Here is a 13,923-nt window from a genome sequence, read left to right on the forward strand (position 1 = left end):
CTATGGACTCAATGTGATCTTGGATCACTAAAATGAAAATGTAGAGTCTTGAGCTTTAGAGATTGAGCCAAACTTTTGTCCTTAGCATTTTGAGGGGTCCACATTTTCTAATCCATGCCATGCCAATTATTGAACTTTCCTGAAATATTCATCTTTAGATAGCATTAGTTCAATGAGCTATATGTTGTTAATAATTACCAAAACCATCCAGGGATAGTTGCACTTTCACAATCCCATTCTTGCCGTCTTCCAAATCACGGTGAGATCTTGGCCTAACCCCAAGAGATATATATACCTTGGCAGCCATCTACCACAGCTTCATCCGCGAGACTAACATCCTTGAACAATGTAGTCCGATGATCCCGCCCGAATACCTTCTCAAAAGCTTCGGCCTCCTTCACCATGAACCCCTCCTCATCAACTTGTTCATCGGGACCTTTGTCATCCGAATCCGATGCATAGCCATGGGAATAAGGGATGGAATGGTCCATTGTCTCTTGCAAATGATATTTGTCGAGATCACCCACATTGTTGTCATGGAGATCAACTTCATTGTCATCGTCCGCATACTCATCATTCTCCTCTTGCAAAGATTCATTTTGGTTGTTTGGAAACGGGCTCAATGTTGGCCTCACTTGTTGGGTCAAAAGAGGTTCAACAATTTCATCTCGGTTCAAGGGTGGGGGCTACTAGCAACCAAAGGGGAGGGGTTCCGGTTCAAGTCCAAATGCAAACTTGAATCAACCTTCTTCATTGCAAATAACTCAAGAGCCTTGTCTAGTGATTCGGCCATCGTCTCCTTGTATGCAACCCAACGTTGCTTCGAGTTCACACGCGTTGTCTTCCAATGGATGTGCATTCCAAAACCAACATTATGCCTTCCCTCCAACTCAACGATATCACTACCATCCAATTCAAATCTTTCCTCACTTGTTCCAAGACATCCGCATAGCTAGGACTATTATCAAACACCATGTCAAGCTCATCCGGGTCCGGTTCAATATTGCCTTTCAAGAAGGCGTGTTTGTCCCCATGATGAACAAACACACATGTTCTTCCTATCCCTATAAGCATTCAAACAACAAAACGTAACATTTCTTCCATGAGTACTAATCCAAGGATTAACATGGAATACAAACCCTAACATAGATATGAAACAACAACCCTTACCCTAACCCTGACCCTTGGCTCAACATAACAACACCCATAACCCTAACCCTAACATACTAACAAGCCTAACCCTAGCACCAACATAAGAACACCCATAAGAATAACCCTAGCATACTAACAACCCTAATCATAGGAAATTGGCAAACAAACATCTCATATCTCCATACAAATCTTTAGATCCATAAAAAACTAGGGTTTCCCCAAACTAGCAACAAATGAGCATTTGTTAACATTTCTTGGGTCAAAACAAAGGGATTGGAGAAGATTACCTTGAGGGAGGGATTGAGCTCGAAATTCATGGACAAAATCTTCAAATTTGGAAGATTTGAAGAAGGATTTGAGAGGGGGAGAGAGAGGGTGAGGGGGCAAATCTCGAGTGGGGATGGTTTGGGGGTTGGGGTTTGTGTGGGGAGAGTGAGGGAGGGGGGCCAGCCAGCCAACTAGTAACAGACAGTGCAACGCCTATGACTTAGGCGCTGCACATTACATATGTGGCGCCTAGCTCTCAGGCGCTGCACTGCTTTGTGTGGGCCTCGGGGCTGCCACACTGGACAAAAATGCAACGTCTGAGTGCTAGGCGCTGCACCGTAGGGTGTGGCGCTTCCGCGTCAGGCGTCATTCAAAAAGGTCAGTTAAATTATTATTTTTAGGGACAGTTTATTTTGTGAAATGATTTCATCCACGGGTCAAAATTGCCTGCTCTTCTCCGCCCCGCATCAGGTTTGGCCCGTGCGCTGCATCTCTGCAAGCCCTACCATCAGCATGAGAGGGGAGACATGCTAAAAAAAAAAGCATGAGAGGGGAGATGTCTCCCCGCCGCTGCCGCCGCCGCACCGCTCCGCCGTCTCCGCCGCCTGCTTCTCTGCCAGACGCCGACGACCTGCTCCGGGAAATTCTCCTCCGCCTCCCCCCGCGGCCTTCCTCCCTCCCCCGGGCCTCCCTCGTCTGCAAGCGTTGGCGCAGCATCGTCTCCGACCCCCAATTCCAACGCCTCTTCCGCGCCCACCACGGCAAGCCTCCTCTCCTTGGTTTCTTCCTCGATGGGAGTCTCTCCTCTCCCTTTTTTCCAATGCTGGATCGACCAGATCGCATCCCCAGCGCTCGCTTCTCCATGCTTCTATACGAGAGAAACCGCATCATCGACTGCCGCCACGGCCTTGTCCTTTTCCTCTGCCCAGGGCCGCCGCGCCGCTTACTTGTGTGGGACCCCGTCTCCCGCGAGCAGCGCCACCTCATCTCCCCACCAGAGCTGGACAGCGACCAGTTGTTCATCTTCAACGGGGCGGTGCTGCGCCCTGCCGGCGGCCAAGGCTGCAGTTCAAGCCATTTCCAGGTGGCCCTTGTAGCCCGTGACGGAGCATGTACGAGAGTTTCCATATGCGTTTACTCATCGGAGACTGGGATATGGAGCAACGTCAAATCACTGCAGATGAAATTGAGTATACCTATCGAAAGAGCCAGTACTTCGATTGGGAACTCCCTTTGCTGGTTACTTCCGGTGCATGATCAAAATGTCATACTTGAGTTTGATCTGGTTAAGCAGACCCTAGCTGTGACAGAGCTGCCAGTACCTGTGGAACCTGACTATCAAAATTTATGGATTATCCCAGCCGAAGATGGTGGGCTTGGCTTCATCCATCTCTCACAATTTCATGCCGAATTATGGAAGAGAATGCCTGATTCTGATGGTTTGGATGCATGGGTGCTCGATAGAGCTATTGAGTTTGAGGAGCTCAAACCAACTTGCAAGGGATACTCACCCGCTTTAGTGGGGTTTGCCGAGGAGAGTAATGCAATCCTTGTACAGACAGATTCTGGTGTCTTCATGGTCTATCTCCAGTCAACGGAGTTTAAGAAAGTTTCTGATCTGAGTGTCTTCTGTATCCATTATCCATTTGCATGTTTCTATCCTGCAGGTAATAGCAAGCCTTTATATAATTTACTTTGCAGTATTGTAAGATAAATTTATGTTTAGTAATTAGTTGCTGAAAGGCCTATCATATCCTTGAGTGTTATGCTGATGATTGAAGTTCAAATCACATATATTTTCTTTTGTTGCTTAATGAATTCTTTAAAATAAATTCTCTTGATGAACTTTGAATCCGAGTAGTACTTAAGGTCATTCTTCTTGTGTGTTGGTCATGTGCTGTTTCAAATGTAGTCTTGTGTGCCTATCTAAAGTACATATCTTTTCATTTCAGCACCGGATGCGTAACTGCTGGAAATTGTTGCAGTAGTTTTTGTTACTTTGGAAGAGCCCTGCTGTGATTAGCTAGTTTAGTTGTACAACTGGAAAAAATAGCCCGAGCTTATCATGTTTCTTGTCAGGGTTTTAGTTTTGGCATGTCTTAGTTCATTCTGCTTGGTCTGACAAGGAATTGATTTACTAAAGATGATTTCTAGAAAGTATAATTTCTTCTGCGTGAACTGTGTTATGGTAATATGTAGTGCTGGACCATGGTTCTCTTGACAACGTGGCACATAACAGTTGAAAATGGGAGATAACTAAATGGAAGCTGAGACCAAACCAACTTAATGTGTAACTCCATTGACACTTTTCAAAGCTTAAAGCTAGTTACACCCTTTCATTTGGAAGCTGAAACCAGTGGGTTAAATAAAGTTATGTTTTATGTTTTGATAAATGTCTTCTCAAGTGAGGAGTCCATTTACATTTAGAGAATAAATAATTTTCTTTCTGTCTCATGCTATTGATTAAATAACCATTCACCTCTCAGTGAACTTATATATCCAATTATAATTCTATCTTCTATCGACGGTTTTCCATTGGGATTGTTATCGGTTTCCGACTTATTATGCTTGTAGGCACTGGCATTGGTGATGTACATGGTGGAGATGAAGTGTTGAACAATATGTGAGATGATGTCTGATGGGACATGCTAGTATAATGTGATGACTGCATAGGTAACCTGACATTATCTCCTAGGTGTCCATCGGGATATCTATGCTATTTTACAATTTATTGCTTATTGGTGCATGGGCTTTGACTGAGGGTTATTTCTTATGGAACTGTTAACCCCCTTTGTAATTCGTAAGGCATCTACTACTTTGCCTAAGTAATTGAGAACAATATGTACCGGAACGGAAGTAATTCAGGATCCTTGTTAGTACAGTCACCGGCGGAGGACCCAGTAGGGCAAGGTCGGCCGTTCGCCCTACCTTGATTTTGTGGGATACGATTTGTACAGGTATGCATTGAATCGCTGGCTGCACCGGCTGCTTCCTACTCCCTCCGTTCGGAATTACTCGTCGAAGAAATGAATGTATCTAGATGTATTTTGGTTGTAGATACATCCAGTTTTGTGACAAGTAATTCCGAACGGAGGGAGTAGTTGCCTCGTTTCCTCACCGTCGCTGGGAAAAGAGAAAGAAAGAGAAGGGCTCGGCCATCAACCGCACATGGGCCATGTTATTTGGGCCCTCAGCCTGTAAACTACTGCTTTCATCGATCGATTAGCGATTAGGGCAAGTCCACCACCATCTCAAGCTATTTTAGTGAAGAAAAACAAAGGACACGCACATAGCCAATATGCCGCCAGCAGTACGCCAATTCTACCTAAGAAAAGCCATACATGGACGTGTGTGGACTGTGGAGACAGCCTGCACTTGAGAACAAGCGAGTGCGTGGAGGCCGGTCCTGTGCTGCTATTGTTGGTGACAAATTAGTTCTAGTGTTTAGAGATGACAGAGGATTTAGCTATTTCTTTTTACTGAGAGGGAGAGAGAGAGGGGGGGGGGGGGGGGGGGGGGGGGGGGGGGGTGCTGAGTACGGTAATTTGTGCTGCTGCTGTATGCTTGACAATCTACAATCTTATGATCTTAGTGGTATTCTCATGTTGTGAATTTAATTTGCCATAATATTTTTTCTACTTTAGAGTCCGCCCCACCTTAATTTTTTTTCGTTCTTCGCCACTGAGTACAGTTTCTGTTATCAACTTAGCACACAGGTTATAACTGATATTCAGTCGGAGTCGGATGTTGTTTTTGTTTTATATCCAGTCAATTTCTCAACTTGATCACTACTAGTAGATTTTGTGTTTTCTGGTTGTGTGCCCAGTGGTGGTCCATGCCATCTGAAAATTGATCCGTTGTGGTAGTACTTATCAAGTGTGAAGTACACTTGCAGGAATGAACTGTTTAACTTGTTAGCTCTCACTGTTATTTCAGTAACCTCTGTATAGACAGTAAGAAAATCGGCAATTTGGCACCAGAGTCTGTCCCTTGTACAAGTTGGTTAAGGCCTTCAGTGGTTGTTTGCGCATACTGAAAACAACAGAATCCAGACTTTTTCAGAGGCTAGTTTCCCTCTCTGCCTACTAGTGTCTAGCAGGTAGCAGTGATGGTCATGTTCAAATCCTTGTGCAAGGTGTTGTTGCTTCTATTTGTAGACTGAACCTATATAGATGGCCTTGTGTGAGTGCCAAGTGATCTCATCTGGTTTGTCTTGCGCTTCTTTCTGCCCATCAGAGTTAGCAGGGATGTGGAACAAGATGACGATACTAAGAAACAGTATACGCGGCGAGCTACGCCTCTCCACAGCGACTTGACGCTCTGAACCATCCGATCTGCTCATTCAACACACCAGATTGCTCTGTCGTCCGGCTACACGCAGCCAGGCTTGAAAAAGCTGCCACACCGTGAGCGTCCCAGCCAGCCCACACGTTGATGGGGTGTTTCTTAGGAGCACGTTGACCGGGGATCCCATACCGCTCGCCCGCTGCTGTTTCTATGGGCCGGCCCATTTGGGGGTTTAACCCCAACCGGTTTTGGGAAGGTTCTAGAACCTTCGCTGAACCGGGTTTTAATGTTTTTCTTTCGGTTTTTCTTTTTCTTTTTTCGTTTTTTCTTTTCCTTTTCCTGTTTTCTTTTTATTTTTTCTTTAATTTTATGTTTTCATTTTTATTCTTGGTTTTCAATTTCTGAAAATCTATTAATTCGCGATTTGTTTCTAAAATCGTATTTTTTTGAATGATGAACATTTTTTTCCAAAATCGTGATTCATTTTTACTAAATTGGTACTCTTAAATCATGAGCATTTTTTTTGAAACTGTGAACATCTTTAAAAACTCACGAACATTTTTTTTAAATCATGAATGAACATTCTCTTAAGTCATGAACATGTTTTTAAAATCATGAACATTTTTTTCAAATTCGTGAACATTTTTAGAACTAGCAAACATTTTTTTAATCGTGAACATTTTCTCCAAATTCGTGAACATTTTTTTGAATCATGAACACTTTTTCCAAATTTGTGCATTTTTCGAATTAGCGAACATTTGTTTGAATTTTTTTAAATGATGAACATTTTTTAAGTTTGTGATTTTTTTACAAATTCATGAACAGTTTTTGAATTCCAGAGCATTTTCCTGTAATCATGATTTACTTATTTTTTGAAAATTTTACAATTTCAAAAACATTTTTTTTGAAATCATGAACATTGTTTTCAATTCATGAACATTTTTTAATTTGTGAACATTTTTTGCCAAATTCATGAACAATTTTTGAATTACCGAGCATCTTTTTGGAAATCATGATTTTTTTTGAAATCATAATTGTTTTATTCAAAATTAGCAACTTTTTTGGAATTTAGGACCATTTGATATCGCGAATTATTAAAAAAATAAAAGGAAAAACAACAGGCGGCGTCCCGGCCACATTTGGGCCGGCCCAGAAGGGGAGCGGGGGTGCGCGCCCGCTTCCTTCGCAGCGCGTGCCGCGCCCTATAGGCGCTCCCCATGTTGACGAAGATTGACCTCGACGCATTCTCCTTAATCGGGCCGAGAAAACAGCACAACCCATACATTTCTAGCTGCCCTTTTGCGATAATGGGCGATGCCCTTCCATGCACTCCTGGTCACTCGCCTTCCCGTCTTTCTCAAAAAAAAAAACGCTTGGAATAAGCGGGTAACTACCTGAAAACAATCAAAGACTCAAAAAAAATCTATCACAATAAAAGGCTTAAAAAAGTCGTCTTCTTATCTTGTCTTGTGACAGCTCCCAATCCCAAACATCTGGTGGTATTGACGGCGGCTGGATGCTCCCAGACGGCCGATGGCAAAAGCGATGGTGACAGGGGCGGCTTTGGTGTGTGATGGGCATTGGCCATGGTGGAGAGCAACGTCTGCACCCGCGACTTCTTCAAGTGTGTCCTGCCTCCACGGCATAGTTTTAAATAGCGCGCTAAGCATCTTAGCGGCAGACCTCTTCCAAATGCTATAGCGTGCTGCCTCCACGGGTTCAATGCAGTGCACGGATGAGGAGAGCATCAAGGGATGATGTCTTCATCAACAAGTATACCTCCCAGCTCCCACCTAAGGTTCACCATCATCTTGTTGTTCAGAACATAGTGGTGGTGTGTTAGTGAAGTAGACACATAATTCTGAGAACAAGAAAAGGATGGACCCGAGGGGCGACACGGGCGGCGACCAAATCGCCAAGGCCTCCAGCCACCCCACCCCTTCCCTCCCTCGCCGTCGTCGGCGCCTCCCGCGGGCAAATCACTCGTGGAGCAGGCGGCGGCGGGGCTCCTTTTCTCTGCGGTAGGCGGCACCTCTCATGAGCAGGGGAACTCTGGGTGGGGCGGCGTTGGGCGAAGGGCAGCGGTCGGAGCGGCGTCGCGCCTCCTGCGGGGGGCCGATGGGGAGCTGAGGCGGCGGCCTCGGTCCAGGCTCCCGGTGTGGCCGGGGCATGGACGGCGCGCGGCGGTGGCTCAGATCCGGATGTTTGCGTGGGGCGCAGATCGACGACCGGGCGCGGTGGCGGCTGACACGCGTCCGGCGCGCTGACCGGCTAGGCGTGGCGGGTGTGCTGCTCTGGAGTGTGAGGTGTGTCGAAGAGGGAGAACCCGCTCGTCTGCTCTGCTGCTTCGGTCATGTGGCTCCGTTGGATTTGGTGTGAGCTGGTGCATCGATTTCGATGCTGCGCTTCGTGATGCGGCGTTGGTTGCTGCGGCGGTGGTGGCCACGGTGGTGCTGCAGTGGTGGACGACGACTTCGGCCGGGGGATGGTGGTGCGTGTCTGGTCGCGGTGGATCGTGGGATCCTGTGCCTAGAATGAGGTCGGCCTCGACAAATGGTGGCTGGTGGGCGGCGGTCGGTGGTGGTAGGTGATCAGCGCATCTCCGGTTGAAATCTTTGTTCCAGCCTTCTTCGGAGCCGGAGACGGCGGCGCCCGCGGGTGCCGTGATATTTCTTGAAGTGTCATCGTGGAGGTGTGCTCCTCCCCACGGCTTTGGCTCCGGAGGGAAACCTCAGATCCGCTGGATCGGTCATTGGAGGCGTCTTCGTGTCTTTCTCCTCCTTGGGGGCATTGTCTCGGAGCCGGCTACGACCGGGAGACTGGTGGATGTTGGAAATAAGCCCTAGAGGAAATAATAAATTGGTTATTATCATATTTCCTTGTTCATGATAAATGTTTATCATTCATGCTAGAATTGTATTGACTGAAAACTTAAATACATGTGTGGATACATAAACAAATGCAGTGTCCCTAGTGAGCCTCTACTAGACTAGCTCGTTGATCAAAGATGGTTAAGGTTTCCTAACCATAGACACGAGTTGTCATTTGATGACGGGACCCAATCGTAAGCTTAGCATTTGATCGTATCACTTAAGTTTATTGCTATAGGTTTCTTCATGTCAAGTATCTATTCCTATGACCATGAGATCATGCAACTCCTGGGTACCGGAGGAATACCTTGTGTGCTTCAAAAATCTCTTCGTAACTGGGTGATCATAAAGATGCTCTACAAGTATCTCTGAAGGTGTTTGTTGGGTTGGCATGGATCGAGATGAGATTTGTCACTCCGTATGACAAAGAGATTTCTTTGGGCCCTCTTGGTAATACAACATCGTAAAGAGCTTGCAAGCAATGTGCCTAATGAGTTAGTCACGTGATCTTGTATTACAGAACGAGTAAAGAGACTTGTCGGTAACGAGATTGAACTAGGTATGGAGATACCGAAGATCAAACTTCGGTCAAGTAACATATCGCTGGACTCAGGGAGTTGCATATGGGGTTAACCTAATCTTCTACATCGTGGTTCAACTGATAAAAGATCTTAGTGGAATATGTAGGAACCAATATGGGCATCCATGTTACGCTATTGGTTATTGACCGGAGAGGTGTCTCGGTCATGTCTACATGATTCTCGAACCACAGGGTCCACACGCTTAACGTTTCGTGATGCTAGAGCAGTATTGGGATATGTACGTTGGTGACCGAATGTTGTTCGGAGTGCCGGATGAGATCCTGGATGTCACAGGGAGCTCCGAAATGGTCAGAAGGTAAATATTTATATATAGGAAGTCCTATTTTGGTCGTCGAAAAAGTTGGCATTACTGGCAGTGTACCGGGAGTGCCGAAAGGAGTCCGTGGGTCCATCGGGGGGGGGGGGGGTGGTGTTCCACCTGCTCTTGGGGGGAGGCACATGGGCTGTAGGGGGTGCACCTTGGCCTATATGGGCCAAGGGCACCAGCCCTAAGGGGCCCATGCGCCAAGAGAGAGGAGAGGGAAATAGTCCTAACGGTGGAAGGCAACCCCCCTAGGTGCCTTGGGGAGGGAGGAAACCTCCCTAGGTATGGCCACCACCCCTCCCTTGAAGGAGGGGTTAGTGATGCGCCCCTCCCCCCTTGCCTCCTATATATAGTGGGGGAAAAAGGGAAACAACACCCAAGGCTTGGCGCCTCCCTCCCTCTCTCCCGGTTCCATTTTCTCCTCCGACCGCATCTCCGGTAGCCCTGCTGGGATAGCACCACCACCGTCTCCACCACGCCGTCGTGCTGGTTGAGATCCCATCTACTTTTCCTCCCTTGCTTGCTAGATCAAGAAGGAGGAGACGTCATCGAGCCATACGTGTACTGAACATGGAGGTGTTGCCGTTCGGTACTTCATCAGATTAGATCACGATTGGATCATGACGAGTACAACTACATCGACCGCGTGATATACGCTTCCGCTTAACGGTCTACAAGGGTACGTGGACACACTCTCCCCTCTCGTTGCTATGCTTCTCATAGATAGATCATGGGTGTTTCGTAGGAATTCTTTTGATTTTCATACTTCATTCCGAATAGTGGCATCATGAGCTAGGTCTATGCGTAGATGTATATGCACGAGTAGAACACAAATAAGTCGTAGGCGTTAATGCTCAAATTTCTTACCTCTCTTGTCTTATTTGGATTCAGCGGTATTGTGGGATGAAGCGGCTCGGACCAACCTTACATGTCCTCGCACATGAGACCGGTTCCACCGACTGGCATGCAACTTGTTTTGCATAAGGTGGCTGGCGGGTGTCTGTCTCTCATACTTTAGTTGAATCTGATTTGATAAAGGTTGTCCTTGTAGAAGTTTAAAAGGCAACTTGATTATCATCATTGTGGCTTTGCGTAGGTAAGAACGATTCTTGCTAGTTTCCCATAGTAGCCACATAAAATTTGCAACAACAAAGTAGAGGACATCTAACTTTTTTTTACAGGGCATGTTGTGATGTGGTATGACCAAAATGTGATGTAATATATGTTGATGTATGAGATGATCATGTTTTGTAATAGGTTCACGACTTGCATGTCGATGAGTACGACAACCGGCATGAGCCATAGGGTTCTTTTTAATTTATTAATCGCCATGCAATTGCTTTACTTTATCGGCATGAGTTAGCAATAGCGTAGAAGCAATAGTTAGTGGAGACAACTACATGACGACACGATGATGGAGATCATGATGATAGAGATCATGGTGTCATGCCGGTGCCGATGGAGATCATGCCGGTGCTTTGGAGATGGAGATCAAAAGCACAAGATGCCATATCATGTCACATATTTTGATTGCATGTGATGTTTATCTTGTTATGCATCTTATTTTGCTTGGAACGACAATAGCGTTATAAGATGATCCCTTCACTTAATTTCAAGAAATTGTGTTCTCCCTAAGTATGCACCGTTGCAAAAGTTTGTCGTTTCGAAGCACCCAGTGATGATCAGGTGATAGATTGTAGGTTCGCATACAACGGGTGTAAGCCAGTTTTACGCATGCAAAATACTTAGGTTAAACTTGATGAGCCTAGCATGTACATATATGGCCTCGGAACACGGAGGACCGAAAGGTCAAACATGAGTGATATAGTAGATATGATCAATATGGAGATGTTCTCATGTGATGATCGAACATGATTTGATTGATTCGGATCATGTTTCACTTAGACAACTTGAGGGATGTTAATTTAAGTGGGAGTTCATTAGTAACTTGATTAACTAAACTATTTATCATGAACATAGTCTAAATTGTCTTTGAATATTATGTTGTAGATCAATAGCTCGTGTTGTAGCTCCCTGTTTTTAATACGTTCCTAGAGAAAGTCCAAGTTGAAAGATAATGTAAGCAATTATGCAGACTAGTATAGGTCCGTAGTCTGAGGATTGTCCTCACTGCTGTGCAGAAGGCTTATGTCCTTGATGCCCACTCTCCTTGATGCACCACTCGGTGTGCCAACCCCTCTAGTGTTGTCCATGGATGTTGTGAACATCTGGCAGGCACGTTCTGATGACTACTCGATAGTTTAGTGTGCATGCTTTACGACTTAGAAATCAGGGCCCCAAAGACGTCTTGAATGCCACGGAGCATGTGGGATGTTCCAAGACCTGAAATTGGTATTTCATGCTCATGCCCGTGTTGAGAGGTATGAGACCTATGACAAGTTCTTTGCCTACAAGATGGATGAGAATAGCTTAGGTAGTGAGAATGTGCTTAGAGTGTTTGGGTGCAACAATCGCTTGAATCAAGTGGGAGTTAATCTTCTAGATAAGACAACAATTGACAGAGTTTTCCAGTCACTGCCACCAAGCCATAAGGGCTTTGTGATGAACTATAATATGCAAGGGATGGAGTAAAAGAATCCTCAAGTAATTCGCGGTGCTTAAGGCCGCGAAGGTAGAAATCAAGAAGGAGCATCAAGCGTTGATGGTTAACAAGACCACTAGTTTCAAGAAGGGCAAGGGAAAGAAGGGAAACTTCAAGAATGACAAGCCAGTGGCCGCTCCAATAGAGAAACCCAATGCTTGACCCAAACCCAAGACTGAGTGCTACTTTTATAAGAGGAACGGTCACTTGAAGCAGAATTGCCCCAAGTACTTGGTAGATAAGAGGGCTGACAACGTCAACGTAGGTATATTTGATATACATGTTTGTTGGGGAACGCATGCAAGATCTATCAATGAAGATACATATCTACGAGAGGGGGAGAGCATCTACATACGCTTGTAGATCGCTAAGTGAAAGCATTTATTAACGCGGTTGATGTAGTCGTACACCTTCACGATCCGTTCCGATCAAGTACCGAACATACGACACCTCCGTGTTCAGCACACGTTTAGCTCGATGACGCCCTCGCCTTCTTGATCCAGCAAGAGAGGCGAAGTAGTAGATGAGTTCCGGCAGCATGACGGCGTGGTGGAGAAATTATTTCCGCAGGGCTTTGCCGAGCACAACGTATTTATGATGGAGGATGACCTAGAGGGAGGTACCGCACACGGCTTGGGGATTTGTGGTGTGTGGCGTTCCCTCCCCTCCTCTCATATATACAGGTGGAGGGGAGGCAACCTAGGGCGAGCCCCAAGGGGGCGCCAGCTGCCCTAGGCGTGCCCCTTCCGTATATGGTGCATGGGGGGAAGGAAAGGGGGGTCGACTGCCCTAGGGCGCCCCTCCTCCCTTCTGGCACGCGAGTAGGGGAGGTGGATATTGGAGCGCGACCAGCCTCCTTGTGGGCTGGTGCGCCTCCCTCCTTGGCCAATGAGGCCCACCAAGTAGGTATGAACTACAGGTGGCCTCTCGGAACCCCTTCCGGCACTCCTATACATTCCAAAACCTTTCCGAAACTCGAACACCTTCATCCTATATATCAATCTTTACCTCCGGACCATTCTGGAGCTCCTCATCATGTCCGTGATCTCATCCGGGATTCCGAACAACATTCTGTCACCAACATACATAACTCATATAGTAATATATCGGCAACAAACGTTAAGCGTGCGGACCCTACGGGTTCGAGAATAATGTAGACATGATCGAGACGCCTCTCCAGTCAATAACCAATAGCGGGACATGGATGTCCATATTGGAACGGCACACACATTAACAATCAACGAAGTCATTTTGGAACAAGTGTTGTCACGTTACAAATCGGAAACACAAGTATTATTGAAACCGTGGGCGTTCTACCTACCAATTCCGTGCCGCCACATGTGCCCTGTTTTTTATTGACTAGGAGGTGACGTGCGAGATACTCATCAGGAGGAGAGCCCTTTGACCTCTATCCGCCGCCCACCTCCCTCCCAACGTCTCCATTAATGGCGCCCGAGCCCCTGTTTCATGGCATGGCTATGTCTCACTCGACTGAGTTTAAGAGATAAAAAAGAAAATCTGAAAAGAAAGTTTTGCACGGAACTTGATGTAAGATCCGACGGACCTATATAGCGCTGATTGCGACTTATAGCAAGACTGATGAATTTAAGGACGATGACAGTGGATAATAATTGTCTTACATATTTAGAAAGATAATTAAAAAATCCACATGCGGCAACACCCGAAATACACAAGGGCTAAATAAGAAGGAACTAGTCTCCGTGCCGAGCAGTGATGAGCTCTTTCTTGTCCTCAAGACGCTGCTTGAGAGCATCCACACATTCCTCTAGCAGCCTTCGTCACTTGATGCGTAGCATGTCATTCTCATCCATAAGTTTC

At 46.1% G+C, this 13,923-nt stretch overlaps 1 protein-coding gene across 1 annotated transcript; it reads left to right on the top strand.

Moving 5' to 3' along the window:
- Nucleotides 1-1,903: 1,903 nt before the first annotated feature.
- LOC123162538 (uncharacterized) lies at nt 1,904-4,300 on the top strand. The gene is made up of 2 exons (XM_044580316.1): nt 1,904-3,086; nt 3,994-4,300. Exons 1-2 carry the CDS (start codon nt 1,964-1,966, stop codon nt 4,044-4,046), a joined length of 1,176 nt encoding a protein of 391 aa, XP_044436251.1. The 5' UTR covers nt 1,904-1,963; the 3' UTR covers nt 4,047-4,300.
- The last annotated feature ends 9,623 nt before the right edge of the window (nt 4,301-13,923 follow it).

The sequence above is a fragment of the Triticum aestivum genome, chromosome 7B, assembly GCF_018294505.1.
Source record: "Triticum aestivum cultivar Chinese Spring chromosome 7B, IWGSC CS RefSeq v2.1, whole genome shotgun sequence".
Classification (NCBI taxonomy): Eukaryota; Viridiplantae; Streptophyta; class Magnoliopsida; order Poales; family Poaceae; genus Triticum; species Triticum aestivum.

Bases quoted from the DNA above. Each gene is read 5' to 3' on its own strand.
- LOC123162538 (XM_044580316.1), top strand. From the start codon at position 1,964: ATGAGAGGGGAGATGTCTCCCCGCCGCTGCCGCCGCCGCACCGCTCCG. The intron at 3,087-3,993 runs GTAATAGCAAGC...TTATGCTTGTAG, and splicing joins TGCATGTTTCTATCCTGCAG to GCACTGGCATTGGTGATGTA.